Below are 19,816 nucleotides of genomic sequence, written 5' to 3'. Positions count from 1 at the left end.
TATGATGAGGGTTACATTTTTTTTTTCATTTCATTACTTTACACGAGAACAAAGTCTCTCTTACTACTGCTTTTTGTAAACATGAAAAAAGTGTTACCCTGTTGAAGTCAAAATTAATTACATGCCTGGTTCATGTCTTATAAAATGTTACAAGTTGAAGCCTGGGGCAAAAAGATAACGAATCAGCTTCAGCATCTAAAGGAGCCTATTTGTTTCTCCAGGTTTTACTGACAGTGCTGTCTATGGAGACCTTCCTAAAATTGTAACTGTATAACTGGTATCTGTAATGATGACTTTCCAGTTTATATTTATATACTTGTTTTCCCTTCAGATCATGCTACAGGTAACTGGGAGATAAATGGGTTTGATCATGTGGCCACACTTGTTAACCCCACTAAATTCTACTGGTAACATGCATTCAATTTAAATATGTGGCATTAAATCTCTTGCCATGAAAACTATGCATATTAGTTCAAGGGGTTATAATTATATTGCTTAACCACAATAACTTGAATGGAGAAGCTTTATGTAAGCTAGCAGAAAAACATCCATATTGTTTATAACAGAGGACAAGGCAACTATATATTGTTCTGTTTTCATATTCGTCAGAAAACAATATTGAGAGGGGTCAGATTTGAAAGCACCAGTTCATACCAGATAGTTTGCAAATATTAGCAGCAATGTTAAATGGCAGTCCTTTCTACTTACTCTGCTACTCGGCTGGGTGCCAGGGAACCCATGAAAGAGCATGGAACTCCTAGCAAGGAAAGGACAGTGGAGGAGTTTGAGGCATTCCCTCCTCTCTGCCATCGTTGAGATAAACACCTGCAAAATATTGAAGAGTATTAGCTGCTGGGTGTACTTAAAACCGTCACACCCTATAATCCTACTATTTACCACAGCCTGTTATGGTAATCTTCTACTGAGGTGTTTAGATTCTAAAGTGTAAAGCTTTATTTGTATATTGAAATTTTCAGAAAGTAAATGTGTCATAAATAACATGTAAGTTCTTACCTTAGCAGTTGATGCATGAGAGGTTTGGCCACAATGGGTCCTTAGTTTAGGCAATACTTCCTCCACCAATCAGAATTTGGCATTTATTTTCAGCAACATCCTGCATTCAGGAATATGAGCACACTATATTAGTGCATGCAATGATGTGAATTTCTGACTACTTAATCATAGTCAGAGCCTACCAGTTCATACCCTTGCCACTAGTAATACCCTCCTGTAAATCAACATTTAAGACATAAAATCTGACGCCACGCCATAAAGCAGGTGATACAATAATGCTCGTGCTCAGCCAACAAGGATTTCCAATAGCAGATACTGAAAGAACTACCAACAAGGATCGCCAGCAGCAGATACGGACTACCAGCAATCTGCAGTAGGATTGTGAGACGGTAATCCTGACCCATCAAAGACGAACCTCTTGTGGATCAATAGTAAAATTACATCTACTTTATTTAATGCAAAGAATTGTCCTTAACAGGTCCCTGGTTGGGATGAATCCCAGAAAGTACAATCAGGGTGGAAGGAGCCCGACTAACACCCCAGACGAGAGGTCAGATGGTAGAGTCCTGGAGAAAACACTAAGTGGCTGACTTCCACAGCTATTTTGAGAAAACAATGCTTGGTGAATACAGGCAAAGAAAAACATTATTGCAGAAATTACTGCAAAAGGAACATACTTAAAGCAAGCAGGGGAGGCAACCACTCCTTTAGTACACTGGGCTTTGCTCAAATATTTTTCAATGGATGGTCTCTGCCTACTGAAAGGAAAAATGTGATGCAGATGAGAATCCATCTAAAAAAATGTATGCCTGACAAGTCTAAGCCCTTCCCTTCCTGAAGCAAAGGAAACAATCAGTGCATCTTCATAAACCCATGCACCCAGCTGATGATGTGCACCCTAGTGTGTTGAAAAGCCCTCTTCCATGGTTTCCTTCACTAACAGGAAATACAGATGTTAACAGAGTTGTTATTTGTCAAGTCCAAAACCACATCCTTTAAGAAACTTGGATTTATACTAAAATACAACACATCCTTGTATATAAAAAAAAAAAAAAAAAACCTAATAAAAATGGCCTGATGATCCTGCATGCATTGTACACAAGTGATGGCACCAAATAATGTTTTCTGAGAAACAAACTTCAATGCCATTCAGATGACAGACTCAAATGGTGGAAATGTAAGCCTGTCTACTGCAAATATTAAGCCTCGCGGGGTATCGCACCAATAAGTAGTAAGAGAATATTTTTACAGCAGAAACCGTGCTACTAGTCCCATAGAGCTGTACAAAAATACCAAGAAAGCTGAAGGGAAAAAAGTTTAGCAAAACATCTTTTCAAACTGATTTTTGTGAAATTTAACCATGGTCAAGGAAAACAGCTGACATGCACCATGTTGAATTTGTACACAAATGGAATTTATGACACCATTAGCCAGAGGTAAAACTGGCTCTAACACCTGGAGCCACTCTCCAATCTGGAGCACCCCAAAAAAAAAAAAAGTCCACAATTTGCTGCCTGGTGGTACCAAAATGCAAAAGCCATCCGGTCTCATTTCTACACTCTTCGCCACCGCCTCTCCTTCCTCAGTTAAGGAGTACAAAAAAAAAACAGCTCTTGATAATCCTTAAACTGCAGCAAACTGCTACAGTCTACATTACTCCACAAATAGCATTCCTTACTGTTGCCACTATTGAACATGTATACTAAAACGAGAAAGGCTTTCCTCCTGTCAGTACTGTCAAAACATGCAGCTTTTCAGGAGGACTGGTGACAGTAATGAGCTGGCTGCCAGTTAACAGTTCTCCTCCTGAGCAAAGAATGACTAACATTCCACTCTTCTTTAACTCTCACCCTTCTGTGCTTTATGATGAAATGAATATGAAGAGGCAATGAAATGACAAACGTGATGATTATGAGGATGATCACCTTTTTGCCATAGTAAGTCTTGTAAGCCTAGACTGGGATTTATAAAGTTGCATTCAATAAATATTTAGAGTCCTCCTTTCTTAAGGGGTGGGATCCTTAAATGTCTGTTAATTAATATTTTTTATATAATGTTTATCCTGTAATCTCTTTTAGGTTATGTTAAACTTACAAAATACTTTGTGCATAACATTTTCTACAGGTAAATAATTGTCGATAGTTCACGTTAGTTTTATATTTTATTAACACTGATTTCTGTCTGTATTTATTGTCAGTCCCTGGGATTCAATAAATCCAAGTGTACACAATACATATTCAATAAAATTCTTACCACATTTTTTGTGCTTTCTAGTCACTCAGAAAGATTACGCTAAGTGTGCATATAGTCTACACTTAGTGGTAACCTTTATGAATCCCTGTCAGTATTTAAAGCTGCAAGAATATCAGTAGGAAAACTAAAATTAGGAAGAAGAAGGTGTGCATTATGTCTGTGTTGTCTGTTCCTCGGAATAGTGTACATAGTGTAGGCTTTACTAAATCTGGCCCAGTAAGTTTTGCCTCTATTCTTTTATTCGGTTTGGTGTTCTTTTTTTCTTGTTATAAATTTTACATGTTGAAATAAAGATATTGGGGGGAAAAAGTTTAGGCCTGCACACCTTTACGTTATGCAAAGGCAAAGTTTAGTTTATAAATACTCTCCTGCATGTGTTGCATACTAAATTGTCTGTGGTGGCATGTGCCAATGCAGACCATTTTCCTTCCAGTCATCATTTCGTCACTTTAAAGGTTGAGACACCAACAGTCTTAATACAGCTGCTCATGAAAAGACTGAGACACTAAGATACTCTGAAATATTATTTCTATATACACACATATACGTGTGTGTGTGTGTGTGTGTATATATATATATATATATATATATATATATATATATATATATATATATATATATGTGTGTGTGTTAGAAAAATATATAAATAGTAATGTACCCTTGAATCTAGACAAAATGTAACACATGTATTAGAACAGTACAAGTGAACAGCAGATAATCTAACTTAGTCGAATAGTAACATTTTGTGTGTGACAGGAAGAGAACTGTATAAGAATGACATACTAATCACCAGTAAATTCAGACAAACCTTGTGCCTACATGCTTTGTCTGCTCCGACTGAATTGTCATTCAAAAGGCCAGCCACTTTCTGATCTGTGACTGAAGGGGGTCTCCAATCGCGGGTCTCAATCGGTGATCAATCACGTAGGCTCAGGTAAGGTGAATCTACTTTTTTCTGTTTTTTGTTTTAGATCAAGGACTAGATGTGTATTGTTTTTGTCAGATTGCATTTTTCGTACAAGTCAGGGACAAAAAAGATTACTGTCTTGTCATAGATCAGGAGAAACAGAATAAGTAGGCAGTCATTCTGAAGAGACTATAGCAAAATCCGTGGTACCACGTTAAAAATTAAGAGAAGTTACGTAACTATCAAAGGGTAGACCAAAATGGGTAATAATTGCACAAAAAGACCCCAAAACCCGCCGTTAACGGAAGACGCAAAATATATGCAGTCGCAGCGCGCAGACAATATTAGATATTATTCAAAATGGGTTAATAAATATGAATTTGATGGAAAATTAGAAAAATCCTCGCTTATCAAACTTATCAAACAGCTCAAAAACAATTCCAAAGGTCAGGTAAAAAAGCAATGTCGATTAGGAATTCCTCAGGCACACAGGTGGCTGGAGGAAGTAAACCATAGGGAAAAAAAGAACAAAGATTCAAAAGCAATGGTTTTAGATAAGGAGGATAATAACTTAGTAATAGCATCAGCACCTCCGCCTCCCTTACCAGAATATGAAGCAAGTGAACAGGTTAGTCCACCCCCACTATATCCTGTGGTCAGTGAAGATAGGGATATTGTGAAATTAAAACGGACTAAAATTAGAGATCCCATCGAGACCAGGTCCCGAACAAAGGCAGGTAATTCAGAAGATGGCATCGAGTTATGGCAAATAGTTAAGAATTCGCTATCTATAGGTGAAGAAGAAGAAATATGAAAACTTATAGAAGTACCCAATCCTCAGGCAGGTCAAAACAATCAGGACCCAACTATTTTAGTGCACAGACCTTGGACTCCAGAAGATAACCGGAAAGCCACTGAGGGAATTCCCCATCCAAAGGTTAATTTTAGAAAATTCTCAGCAGATTTACAAGGAATGAGGCTGAGTTATAACTTAAACGGAGAAGAGATAGAAAAAGTAGTTAGACAGATTGTAGGACCAGATTGGTACATGATTAGTGGCAAATGGAATCCCCGTGACGCTGCACAAAGACCCCTCCCACATAGCAGCGCAGAATTAGACACCAAAGTAAAAGGTCTTACAGACCGCATCTCTGAAAAATGGAAACCTAGGGCAGACTGGACTTGCATTAATCAATGCATCCAACAAGAAGGTGAAACAATTGACCGGTACTATGCCAGATTGTTAGAATGTTTTAATAACCACTGTGGAATGCAGGTTCCTGAAGATCAAACACAAGATTCCCCATATGAACAGCAGTTAAAGAATGCATTTTTAAAAGACAGTAGCACGCCTATAAGCAGTTTTATTACAAAACACATGGTAGACCATTGTACAAGCAGGTTACAATCATTACTTGAATATGCTAGGCATGCCGAAAGGCATTTTAATAGCAAAAAGAAAAAGAAAGCTCAAGTATTTTCTGTAGAAGATAGAGCAGAAGTTTATGTAGTACAGTCCGGGAAAAAGGGCAAGAAAAACGCACAGGGAGACAAACAATCTGATCAGCAATCAGAGGACTTTGAAGGGCGAAAGAAAAGGGGAGAATGTGTTAAATGCGGTAAAAAGGGACACTTGGCAAGGGATTGCAAGAAAAATAAGAAGGCAACAATGGAAGACAAGGTGACTATATGGTAGTCAGGAATCACTAGAAGGGGCTAGTGAAGAAAGGACAAATGAGAATGTGACAGAGGGAGTAGAGGAAGTGCAGGAAGTTAGTGACAATGAAGAAGATGAAATATTAGACCTAGCTTTATTGAGCTTAGAGCTCTATTTAGCGGACACGAAATCAGAAGTTACACTCTTGGTAGAATGGAGGGAAGTCAAATTTTTGTGTGACTCAGGGGCATCACGAACCCTGATGCACCCCTCCAAACTACCAGAAAACACAGTCACCTGATTACATTCTGGTCAAAGCAGCTAATGGACAGCTGTATCGGGAGCCTCTCTCCCGTAACATTGCAATAACTGATCCAGTTTCAGGATTGACACAAAAAAGCAAAATTGTTGTTTCTGCAAAATGCCCAGTAAACCTCCTGGGCAGTGACCTCATGCAGCTATTTGGTATAGCAGTAGTCCCAACCATGCAGGGTATGGAAGCACAGCGACAAACTAACACCTTTGAAGTGCAATCGGAAGGTGAAATGTTTCATTGGTACAGCCAGGACTTGGTTACGACTGGTCCAGGGACTGTGACCAAAGAGTTAATTAACCTAGCCATCAGCAAGTTCCCCTCCCTTGACATTGATAAGCAACACCTGTTGCACTGTACCCTGTATTATTGTAACACACCAGGACCTGATAAAGAATATGAGCAGGAATTATTTAAGAATCATGCAAACAGATTGGTATTGCGTAACCTGTACTGGGACACAGAAGGGAACAGTGTAGCCAGCTGTTCATTGCCCCAGGAGTTCTTTGCACTTTATAAATCTAATCGATTACCACATGTTAGCTTAACCAAAAACAGAAATATAGAATGGGCAGACCTAGGAGAAAAAGTCATGAGATGGGAGAAACAGACAGAACTGGAACTATCAGAACAGGGAATACAAATACAAAAGTTGAATTGGATAACTCAGACCAACCCAGCTGTGCACTTGCAGTCTAGCGAGGACAGCTGATTGACACTCCTAATAAAGGAGGAAGAGAATGCCTTACGAGACATTCCAGAGACTCTCTGGTCAACAGGAAAATCAGATGTAGGACTTATTCATACAGCGGGACCGGTTACTATCACGCTAAAGTCAGCATTTAGACCACAGAAAAGACAGTATCCCTTAAGAAAAGATGCAGAGGCAGGGATAAAAAGCCTGTTATAGCAGCCTTACTTAAAGGAGGGATACTAGTAGAATCTCCTGATTCACCATGTAACACACCCTTATTTCCAGTTAAAAAGGCCAATGGAGAATGGCGTATGGTCCAGGATTTACAATCCGTAAATGATGCGGTAATACCAAGGGCACCCACGGTGCCAGACCCACACCCTGTTGAATGATTTGAAACCTCAACAAAAGTATTTTTCTGTGGTAGAAATCAGCAACGCGTTCTTTTCAATACTGATACACCCTGATAGCCAGTATTGGTTTGCATTTACATTTCAGGGGAAAAGGTATACATATACGCGACTACCACAGGGATATTGTGAAAGTCCAACGATATTCTCACAAGAAATGGCAAGCAACTTGGCGGGACTCACCCCATCAAGAGGCAGTCAAATTTTACTTTATGTTGATGACATCTTGCTGGCGGACCCCACCCAGCAGGATTGTAAAGAAGATACCATAGCACTTCTACGATTTTTAGCCGCTGAAGGACATAAGGTAAATAAAAATAAACTGCAGCTTTGGAAAAAACAGGTCAAATATCTAGGATATGTAATATCCAAGGAAAGTAGAACTTTAGATGAGGACAGAAAAATAGCAATTTTGTAAACACCAAAACCCACTACCAAGAAGGAAATTATGTCCTTCCTGGGTACAACTAACTTCTGCCGGAGCTGGATTCCAAACTATGCCTTGGAATCTGCACCTCTGACTGACCTTATATATAAGAAGCCTATGGCAGCGCAGGATTGGTTACAATGAACACCAGAGGCAGAATCTGCCTTCTGTAAACTAAAGCAGTTAACAGCATCCTCATAAGTTCTGGGATTGCCAAACGACCATAAACGTTTTTTCCAAACTGTAGATTGTAAGCAAAGTTACATGACATCAGTGTTAACACAACAGCATGGGAATAAGCAACGCCCCATTGCTTACTATTCATCACAGCTAGACCCAGTGGCACGGTCCTTACCCCACTGCATACAAGCAGTAGTTGCAGCTGCAATGGCAGTACAGGCTTCAGCCTCAGTAGTTTTGTTCCACCCTCTCACTCAGAGTACCTCATGCAGTCGCAATTATTTTACTACAAGAAAAGGTGGCATATCTTTCCCCTGCTAGGCATCTTTCCTGTATGACTATATTGTTTAGCCAACCTCATATGACAATTGAGCGCTGCACGACTTTAAACCCTTCTACTCTGCTCCCGACCCCTGCAGACGGCACACCGCACTGCTGCCTGCAGGTAATTGAGCAAAAGACACTACCTAGAAAAGATCTCACGGATGTCCCCTTGGATGATGCCAAGGTGACATACTATGTGGATGGCTCATGCAGAAGGGGTCCTGCAGGACAGAACCTGGTAGGATATGCAGTAGTTTCTGATACTGGGATTATAGAAGCAAAACCCTTACCACACAATTTATCTGCACAGGCAGCAGAATTAATTGCCCTGACACGGGCATGTACCTTAGCAAAGGGTAAAAGTGTAAACATTTTTACTGATAGCCATTACGCTTTTTCTACTGTACATGTTTTTGCGCAACAGTGGAAAAAACGGGTAATGATAACATCAACTGGGAAACCTATAAATCATGCACAGTTTATTTTAGATCTTTTAGAATCTATTCAGTTACCTCAGAAAGTAGCCATTTGTAAATGCACAGCTCACACCAAGCAACAAGATAGGATTTCAAAAGGTAATGCAAGAGCTGATACAGCTGCAAAACAAGCAGCCATGGAAGTATTTCTTTTAAATGAGGAATTACAACCCTCTGAAATTTTAGATATAGATATGTTAAAAACAATGCAGACACTCACTACCCAAGTTGACAAACAGCGATGGATAAAACAAGGAGCAATCCTCAAAAAGGGGCTGTACATCTCTAGAGAGGGAAAACCAATACTACCCTCTAATTTGTTTCGCTATGCAGCTTTGTTGAGCAATGGGCAGTGCTATGTCTCAACAGGGGGGGGATGGTACAGCTGGTGAACTAGGTGTTCACAACGTACGGATTTACAAACTACTCTAAAAAATTTTGTTTGATATGTCAGATTTGTAACAAACATCATGCACAGGGGGCGATAAAGCCCAAGCAAGGGAGTTTCCCTACACCACCATCCGTTTCACACTATTTGTATGGATTTCATAGAATTGAACAAATGTGAAAATAAGAAGTATTGTCTTGTCATTGTAGATATGTTTTCCAGATGGGTAGAAGCCTTTCCAACCAAAAATCCAGATGCGGCTACGGTGGCAAAAGTACTTGTCAAGGAAATCATTCCTAGGTTTGATATTCTGGAAAGGATCTACAGTGACAATGGTACACATTTTGTAAATCAAACCATACAGCAGTTGAATAAGCATTTTGGTATTTCTTTAAAAAATCATTGTGCATACCATCCGCAATCTGCAGGGCTAATTGAAAGGCATAATGGTATACTAAAAAACAAATTGAGAAAATTAATAGCTGAGACAGGAAACCTTGGTTATACTGTTTACCCCTGGCACTGTTGAGCATGAGAACTGTCCCTACAGCAAAAGGATTGACTCCTTTTGAAAAACTATTTGGAAGGGCTTATTATACACCCCAGTGGAAACTTCGCATGTCATCAGACCAGGAAGCTGATTTCACACTAGCTGAATATATGAAAAAGTTGTTGAGTTCTAAACATCTGTTGCAGTCAAATTCTGTTTCAGATAGAAGACAAACCGAAACATCAGAAGTGGCAGTGACACCAGGAGACTGGGTGTGGATCAAAATCATCAAGCGAAAAAATTGGGCATCGCCAAGGTGGGAAGGTCCCTACCAGGTGCTTCTTTCGGCACCCACTGCAGTCAAGATAGCAGAACGAGCTTCATGGATACACCTGACGCACTGCAAGCTGGTTAAGAACTTTGAGTTGGACAAAAATCTTCTCTCCCCATCGGGGCCCTCAGCACCAAGTCTGGCTACAAAGGGGGTCAGATCAATAGGACTGATCCGTCTCAACCCCAGTGAAGAAACCATCAGTGCTGAAGGTCCTATTAGGGCAGAGAGTAAGAAGAGCATGTGTCCAAGATGACGGAATCCAGTAAGATCCAAATACACCTACTTGGAAGAGTCAGAGAAAACAGAAATGCAGAGCAACTGTTTCCTCAAAAGTATTGCATAATCATCTTGTTGACTGTACTAGTGACAATAATCTTTTTGTTGTGGCCATTCCTTATCTCAGCCACACAAATTGAACTGAACAAGCGTGCGGAGTGGCACACGAACTTTAACACTTACCAGGCAATCAAATATGTGTATGCTGAAACCTTCAATGTTTCGAATTGCTGGATTTGCACAGCTTTACCAACAGCATATGGGGGGTTACTGTTAACTTCAGTTCCCCTAGGAGCCAACAAGACCTGGGAAAACCTAATTCATGATACATCAGATGTCACATCACAAGATAAAGTAGCATTGCACTTGTCTGTTCGACAGAAGGGGACTGTGTGTTTTTACAAGAATGATACAGTTAAGGTGGGTTGGAGCAATTGCAATGTGACTATTCCCTATAGATGCTACACTAAACCTGATAACATCGGATCCTATTGCAACATGACCTATGATTCATTTGTTGAACTGATGCATAGGACAATTGGTGAAGTGAAACATAATGCTGACCTCTATAAACAACAGTCCATAATCGACAGAAAAATGTTTCATGCAGAGCCAGGGTATAGTAAAGTTACTACTAAAGTAGAAGATTGTTACTTTGTATGTGGTAGGAAAGCATATAAATGGCTACCTGAGAATTGGTCCGGCAGTTGTTTTTTGGGGTACCGGGTTCCGGCCATACGACACACAGTTTTACCTCAATGGAAAATTCGGAATGTTCGAGAAATCAAGAAGCCTGTCAATCCAGTGGGGCAAATCAATGCACACTGGAAAAACCATCACGCTGTGAGCAACGGACTGTCACACATGGACTTGAGTGATACTGTTATATCGTGGGCAGGCGTATTACCAGCATATGGAGCAACAAAATCAATCTGGGAACTGAGAAAATTGTCTAAGCTTCTCGAAATAATGACCAATGCAACCTTTTCTGCCCTAGAATTGGTGACTGATGAACTGACTGCCATGAGAACAGTGGTGCTTCAAAATCGCATGGCTCGACTTCACCCTTGCGGCGAGAGGAGGTACGTGCGCTTTAATCCAGGAGGAGTGCTGTTCGTACATTCCTGACGACAAACATGAGATAGACAACCATCTTGAGGTAATTCAGCAGGTGTCAGCCTTGACCAGACCAGGACCAAATCCATTGATGGACTTTTTCCAGAAATTGTTTGGGGGTTGGGGCAGCATCCTGATGAACATTCTGATTGCCGTCTGTGTAGGAATAATCCTACTGGTGGTATGTGTGTGCTGCTGCATCCCCTGCATAAGAAGACTAATTAAAAATTTTATAGACATTTCGGTTTCAGAAACCTTATACCAAGGAGCTGAACTTGAAGAATTGATAAAAAACTGAAAATGCTTTCATGAGCTTAAACTGAATGACTCTCTTAACTGCAAATCCTGAGCAGGAAGAGGTTAGGGGAAGAAAAAACTGTTTATGCTTATCTTGAAAGTAGAATAAAAGTATTAAAAGGGGGGAAATGTTAGAAAAATATATAATAGTAATATGCATGCTTAGTGCATTCAAGATTTAAAAGGGTTAATACATTTATTCTGTTCACACTGCATGAATCTGCACAGCCATTAGAAACTTAACAAGAGACATTTCATTTCTGCTAAAGTCATGAAACCTAACAAAGAGATATTAATTTCTGCTTATGCTATGAGAAAGTACGCAGCTGCTAGAAGCTTTGATAAAGGAAACAATAGATGCTTGAAAGTTTAAACCATAGTCAGCATTACTTGTACCAAAGCTAGAAATGTACCTTGAATCTAGACAAAATGTAACACATGTATTAGAACAGTACAATTGAATTGAAAAGTTAAGATGGGCTAAAATAAGCCCAAGGCCAGGTTGTTTTTCTCAAAATGCTTTGAAAAACAGCAGATAATCTAACTTGGTCAGCAATAAGGCTAGTAGCTGTGTAACTACGTCAGCAATAGAATAGTAAAATTTTCTGTGTGACAGGAACAGAACTGTATAAGAATGATATACTAATCACCAGTAATTCAGACAAACCTTGTGCCTACATGCTTTGTCTCCTTGTTGCAAGTAATAAAGGGTGCCTTGCTTGAACCTAGCATGCATTGGTCTTTGAAGTTTTTTCCTTTTACAATCTGGCACTCCCAATATTTTCCAGACATTTTGTTTTTGATTATCTCATTAGCAAAAGGTGGTCCCTGTTGCACTTTCATTTAATGGGTTATCCTCCACAACCAAACATATGGTTAATTAAAAGCGAGCTGGCTGTTTTTCTAGCATTATTATGGGCAGGTAAGTAATCCATCCACTCTGTGAACTTACATGTGACCTTTCAGCACCAACCGCCTCGAAAAGACCAAGTTACTAGTCCAGTCCTATCAATCTGTATACCAGACAAGGACATTGTGATTTTTTCTGGGTTGGAGGGATGTCTGCTCCTAGGATACCGCTACAAATGTGATACCAGTAAGCTACCTCTTAATGCCTCAAAACAATTTTTGCTCCCTAAGGTCCTATCATATGCATGCTGTAGAGTGCTCTATGCCCTTAAGATGCTATCCACTGAAATCTTTGCAAGGTGTCACCAGTTTTTACCCAGCAATGTTTATGAACTGGCCTAGAAAAGAAAAGACTGGTAAGTATGGGGAGAGGGAGGCAGAAGTGGTATGTTCATGTCATAATTCATTCTGTATGTCTAACTATTCCCACCACCGATGTCACTTCCAAGTGGGATTGTAGGGCTATACTCGTGTGAAATATAATTACATAATCATTACGTGAAGCAAGTAATTTCATTTAAAAACCTAGTTGGGGAAAGAGTTTGAGACATGGCCACAACACGTAGCATGGGAGATGAGGGGTAATGAGAAAAAACAGCTTGCTAGAACCAGCATTTTCACAAGCAAAATAAACAGCAAGCTCATTTTCTTTAAAATTTCCACTAACAAGGATACTTTGCTCCACTGGGAATCAAAGAGTACTTGTATTTTATACTTGTTTTTTTACAAGTAGAATTTAAATGCTTGCACTAAGTTTTAATGGCGATCAACTTACAAGAATGCAGAGATGTGCCTTGATGTGGTACTTAAAGTTAGAGCCAGTGAGCAAGTACCACGCTGATTATGAATACAAATCAAACTTTGTTATACCATCAGCAGTTGAATATATTAAGGTAAGACTTTGGTATAAATAACACTGGCATGCAAAAAATAAAAAACAAAACTATCTTTTTTGTTTTTAATGCCCTTTGATGTAGGAAGTTTTGAGGTTTTAAACTGAAAATAGTCACAAAAGTTTTTAAAGGCCTGTTTAATTTAGGACAGTTCAAAAACTGTTTTAAAAATGTATTTTCTTTCCTATGTTTTAGCCAGTCTTCAGAGGTTAGTGTCCAAGAGTCTCTGTCCCAGTTTGATACTTTTGAGTTGAAGCAGTGTTTTTGCTTCTTGGATGAGCTGTAGGGAAAATAGATTTTAAGGGTTCATAGGTTCATAGATTAGTACTAGGCTAACTACCCTTGTGGGCCATTTCAAACCTAGCCAATTACCCCATGTGAGAATCAAACCCTGCACCTTGTGTTTGTAAGGTAAACACCTTAACCATTACGCCATCCTCCCACCCGTTCTATTCTATGTCTATTTTCTCCAGAAAGAAACTTGACAAAAAGGTTTCCAGCAGATGCCCAGGCTTTTCCTTTAGACTGTAAATTATCTCTATGGCAGGCAGGATTTAGTTGGGGTTACTTTTAGGATCATATCAAACAGGAGTCCCCGTGGACTATGACGTTTGCAGATGACATTGTGATCTGTAGTGAGAGTAGGGAACAGGTGGAGACGACCCTGGAGAGATGGAGATCTGCTCTAGAGAGAAGAGGAATGTAGGTCAGCAGGACTAAGACAGAATATATGTGTGTGAATGAGAGGGAGGATAGAGGAATGGTGAGGATGCAGGGAGTAGAGTTGGCGAAGGTGGATGAGTTTAAATACTTGGGATCAACAGTTCAGAGTAATGGTGAGTGTGGAAGAGAGGTGAAGAAGAGAGTACAGGCAGGATGGAGTGGGTGGAGAAGATTGTCAGGAGTGATTTGTGACAGACTAGTACCAGTAAGAGTGAAAGGGAAGGTCTACAAGAGGGTAGTGAGACCAGCTATGTTATATGGGTTGGAGACAGTGGCATTGACAAAAAGGCATGAGTCAGTGCTTCACGTGGCAGAGTTGAAGATGCTAAGATTTGCACTGGGTGCAACGAGGATGGACAGGATTAGGAATAAGTATATTAGAGGGTCAGACCAGGTTGGAAGGTTTAGAGACAAAGCCAGAGAGGCCAGATTACATTGGTTTCCACATGTGCTGAGGAGGGATGTAGAGTATATTGGGAAAAAGATGCTAAGGATGAAGCTGCCAGGTAACAGGAAAAGAGGAAGGCCTAAGATAAGGTTTATGGATGTGGTGAGAGAAGACATGCAGGTGGTGGGTGTGACAGAGCAAGATGCAGAGGATAGGAAGAAATGGAAACAGCTGATCTGCTGTGGTGACCCCTGATGGGAGCAGCCGAAAGAAGATGACTTTTAGGATCAACTTCACTTTTATTCTTGAAGGATATTAGTCTTCACTGGAAAACAGCAGCAATCAAAGTCTTTCAGTTTTGCAGTTCTTTTTTGACAAGAATCACTCTCTGTTTTTCTAAAGTGCCTAAATTTTTTAGCAGTGGTAGTTGTGCCACATTCTGTTAAGGCAGTCTTGTGTATTGCAGCAACATTTTGAATGTTACAGCAGTCTCTCTGTCATGTAGGTCAGGAACAGTGGCCTGAAGTCCCACTGGTAGACATTAAGCTTGCACTCTGAGGGAAGTTGAGAGCTGGCATAATGGTTAAGGTGTTTTTCTTACAAACACAAAGTGCAAGGCTTGATTCTCAAATGGGATAATTGCCCAAGCTTAAAATGACCTCCAGAGGCACTGGGAACCAACGTCGAGGCGGCACGATGCCAGGGCACTTCTATGGGCTAGGCTTGTAAAGGCTCCAGGGCCATTAGCCTAGTACACACCTATGAACCTCTGAAAGGCAGTTAGCCTAGTACTGACCTATGAAGGAGCAGGATACTCTAGAAACCTATGAAGGACCACATCTCTGCAACACAAGGGAGCCCAAGTGGACTGCTCAGCCAGCAAGGAAACAGTCATCAAGATCGGGATGAGTTCAGCTGTAGAAAAAGAAGAGCCACAAGAAATTTCATGGGGACAGACAACAAAGTCAAGCACCTAATCACATATTAGTTCAGAAACCAGTGAGACCCAACAACCAACTACAACACCCAGACCTTCGATGAGGTAAACTGTGCCATGAAGATAATGGCATCTATAAAACCCAGAAGGAACAGCAGGATCAGACTCCAGACTCAAGAGATCAGTCATCACTTAAGCAGACAAAACCATGATCTCTTCGACCTGCAACAAAGGCAGAAATACATAGAAAGACAATGGATAACTCTGCACCACTAAAGGACTTCCACTTAGTATTACTTATTTTATCCCTCTGTGTAAAATACTTAAACATTCATAAAACTAATAACAGTGAAAGGATAAAATATAGGTTTTAAAATATTAAAGTAAAAATCAGTTAAACTTTATTATTCTAAAATTTGTGTAAATACCCCTGCTGAGCTCACAGCAGATGCTCCTAAAAAGGTAAATCTGACAGACCTGTTAAAGGAAGATTCTATTTCACATGTCCAAATCAGGGATGAGAGACAGTACCCAAGGAATGGGTCAAGAGAAAGAAATAAAATCCTATCAGATGTCTTCAACACAGTCTTCAGAACAGCCAAGAGAACCAGCTATCTAACCTCTCTTGTATGGACATAAACCCTCAGTGCCCATTTCAGATAAGCAGGACCCAGACTAAGTAGGAATCACACAGGACTTGTCCATGAAACTGTCCAAAGGGATGTCCGACTCCAAGGAGTCTGTGGATGGTACTAACAGAAACTATTCATCCAGCTATTGGAACACTACAATATTCTTGTCCTACAAGACTTCAGCCACTGTGACAAACACCTTGGCAAAGACTCTGGGCAATGAAGAGGATAAACTAGCAATACTATGTGCTAGAAGTGATGCTAACTCAGTGTAAACCACTTTAGCTTCCTGTGTGTACCCTAGATATACCAATGTGCCAAACGATCGCCATCATATCCTGCCACACCATCCAGGCCCTTTAAGATAGGGATCCAAATGAAGAGATAACAGCAAGAAAAGGAGAGTAGCATTGCTGGAACAGATTTCATCATCAAGTCTTGGTGAGTATCTTCAGTTGGTAGACCCTGTTTTCACAAAATCTCACAAAGACAATACTGACATATACACTGCATTTTATATAGCATGCATCATTGACAGAGGTAAGTTAAAAGTAAAAAGACAGCTGGGTACACAAATCTCAGGATACAAAAGTGCCCAATCCTGGTAAGCACACTGGTACCAGGACTGAAAAAAAAACAGTGTAGAATCTTCAAGACAAACATTCCTACAATGGGGTTAAGCCAGGCTCAAGGGAAGGATGGCTACCCTATTGTACAAGGAAGCAGTAGTCCGCAAAACCCCCAAAACTTGACAGGCCAAACAGAGCCATAAAGATGATATAGTGGCCTACTGAGGCTAATGAAGAAATTATGTATTGTTACTATTATGCAAAAAGCTCAGAATTTCCAAACAAAAAATATTCAAAATGATTAAGAACGAAATTAGAGGAAAGAAAAATAATTGCACAAGATAAACTGACAAAAAGCTTCAAATGCACATTTGTGTTCATTAACAGATCCATGAAAAACATTACACAGAGAAAAACTTTCAGTTGCTTGGAAAAAGAAGCGACAGACGAAGTACGAAAATACAAATAAAACCTACAGATTGGTACAAGAAACATGGACATGGGAAAGAAAGAGAGATCTATATGGTGCAATATTTATGCAACGGAGAACACCAGACTAGTCAATACAAAAAAGCAACTCAAAGGTATCTGAAGAGAAATAAAGCAAAGACACCCACATACGGAACATTTCGCAAACAAAAACTGAGATCACAATTGAGCAATGCAAAACAGAAGATTAGTAAAGCAAAAGGTAAACAAATGGAAACTGAAGTTATGGAATACCTGCAAATTCAAGGATTGAGTGTAGAAATTCTAACACAGGTTATGTTCACAGCATGATGGAAAAAAAAGTCCACAAAGTAACAAAATATAGGTGGAGGGGAGACATCTGAAAAAAAAAAAGATATGGACACGGGAACGAAAAAGATTTAATACAGTGCAATATGTACAGTGGCTATAAAAACTGTAGATACCCCTGTTAAAATGCCAGGTTTTTGTGATATATAAAAATGAGACCACAATAAATTTCAAAACTTTTCCCACCTTTAATGTGACCTATAACCTGTACAATTCAATTGAAAAACAAATCTGTTTTGGGAATAAATATAAAAAATAAAAAACCCACAATAAGCTGGTTGCATAAGTGTGCACACCCTTAAACTAATAGTTTGTTGAAGCACCTTCTGATTTAATTACAGCATTCAGTCTTCTTGGGTAGGAGTCTATCAGCATGGCACATCTTGACTTGGCAATATTTGCCCACTCTTCCTAGCAAAAGCGCTCCAAATCTGTCAGATTATGAGGGCATCTGTTATGCACAGCCCTCTTCAGATCACCCCACAGATTTTCTATTGGATTTAGGTCTGGGCTCTGGCTGGGCTACTCCAAAACTTTAATTTTCTTCTAGTGAAGCCATTATTTTGTTAATTTGGATGTATGCTTGGGGTTACTGTCATGTTGAAAAGTGAAATTCCTCTATCTTTAGCTTTCCTGCATTCGCTTGAAGGTTTTGGGTGTAAGGGACTGGTATATGGAACTGTTCATAATTCCCTCCACCTTGATTAAAGCCCCAGTTCCAGCTGAAGAAAAGCAGCGCCAAAGCATGATACTGCCACCACCATGCTTCTTCGTGGAGATGGTGTTCTTTTGGTGATGCAAAGTGTTTTTGCGCCAAATGTACCTTTTGGAATTGTGGTCAAAAAGTTCAGTCTTGGTCTCATCAGACCTGAACACATTTTCCCACATGCATTTGGGAGGCTTGATGTATTGTTTTGCAAATTTTAGCTGGGCCTGGATGTTTTTCTGTGTAAGAAAAGACTTCTGTCTTGCAACCCTATCCCATACTCCAGACATATGGAGAATACGAGACTGTTGTCACATGTTGTACACAACCAGCACTTGCCAGAAATTCCTGCAGCTCCTTCAGTGTTGCTGTAGGTCTCTTGGCAGCCTCCCTGACCAGTTTTCGTCTCGTCTTTTCATCAATTTTGGAGGGACGTCCAGTTCTTTGCAACGTCACTGTTATCCCATATTTTCCCCACTTTTTGATGACCATCTTCACTGTGTTCCATGGTATATCCAATTCTCTGGAAATTTTTTTGTACCCTTCTCCTGACTGATAACTTTCAACAATGAAATCCCTTTGATGTTGTGTAAGCTCTCTGCGAACCATGGGTTTTGCTGTAGCAGGCAAGGACAGCTGAACTTTATTTGGGATTAATCAGAGTCTCTTTAATTGATGGCAGGTGTGTACCCAAGAACACTGAATGCTGTAATTAAATCAAAAGGTACTTCAACAAAGTATTAGTTTAAGGGTGTGCACACTTATGCAACCAGCTTATTGTATGTTTTTTATTTCTTATAGTTATTTCCCTAACAGGTTTGTAATTGAATTGTACAGTTTATAGGTCACATTAAAGGTGGGAAAAGTTTTTAAATGATTTATTATGGTCTCACTTTTTTATATTACAAAAAACAGGCATTTTAACAGGGGTGTGTACACTTTTTATATCCACTGTATGCAAAGGAGAAAGCAAAAGTAATCAATACAAAAAAAAAGCATCACCAAAGATATCTTAAGAGAAATACAGGCAAAGGCTTCCAGATATGGAAAATTTCATAATACAAAAAATAAGAAAACAAAAGGGGAACACAGAAAAAAAGGATTAGTAATGCAGAATTTAAAAGAAATAGGAAATGCATTAACTGTAAAGTGAAGGAATTAATGTAGAAAATCCAACTCAGGAAATGTCACAGCATCATGATGGAACGACGAGTCCCCAAATTAAGGAGAAAGTACAGTTTTGTACCTACCATAAATGTAGATGTTCGAATATCCACATTGCTGCAGTCCTAACACTTGGGTAGTCCGCTGTCCCAGTCGCCCGAAAATAAAAGATATTTGCGACGCGGTCAGGGCGCATTAGTCTGACGCCAGGACGTCAGGGTACAAATGCGCATGACCGACGTCATATCCTCAGTCTTTTCTTGCCCCAGATGTCAGAAGACCCTAAAAAGATAAGGCCAAAACCAAAAAACACCAAACACTCCTGTATCAAATATATATACAATATATACAACTTACAAAAGTACAACCCCACCCACACAACCACCCCTAAACACAGAGGGGAAGGAGGACTGCAGCAATGTGGATATTCGAACATCTACATTTATGGTAGGTACAAAACTGTACTATGTTCTTCATCCCACATTGCTGCAGTCCTAACACTTGGGTAGAATCCCAAAGCAGAGGTAAGGGAGGCTGGCAA

At 39.8% G+C, this 19,816-nt stretch overlaps 1 protein-coding gene across 2 annotated transcripts in view; it reads right to left on the bottom strand.

Annotated features, from left to right (window-relative positions):
- The window catches only part of KHK (ketohexokinase), a 678,771-nt gene that overhangs the window by 429,349 nt on the left and 229,606 nt on the right, over positions 1-19,816 (bottom strand). For both annotated transcript variants that reach the window (XM_044062352.1, XM_044062353.1), the window contains exon 2: positions 709-825. In XM_044062352.1, coding sequence (XP_043918287.1) covers positions 709-825 — 117 coding nt within the window. The remainder of the gene's footprint in view (positions 1-708; positions 826-19,816) is intronic.

This window comes from Protopterus annectens, chromosome 2.part1 (assembly GCF_019279795.1).
Source record: "Protopterus annectens isolate FY-2018-M chromosome 2.part1, PAN1.0, whole genome shotgun sequence".
NCBI classification, from domain to species: domain Eukaryota; kingdom Metazoa; phylum Chordata; order Ceratodontiformes; family Protopteridae; genus Protopterus; species Protopterus annectens.
This window is presented reverse-complemented; position numbering and strand designations above follow the sequence as displayed.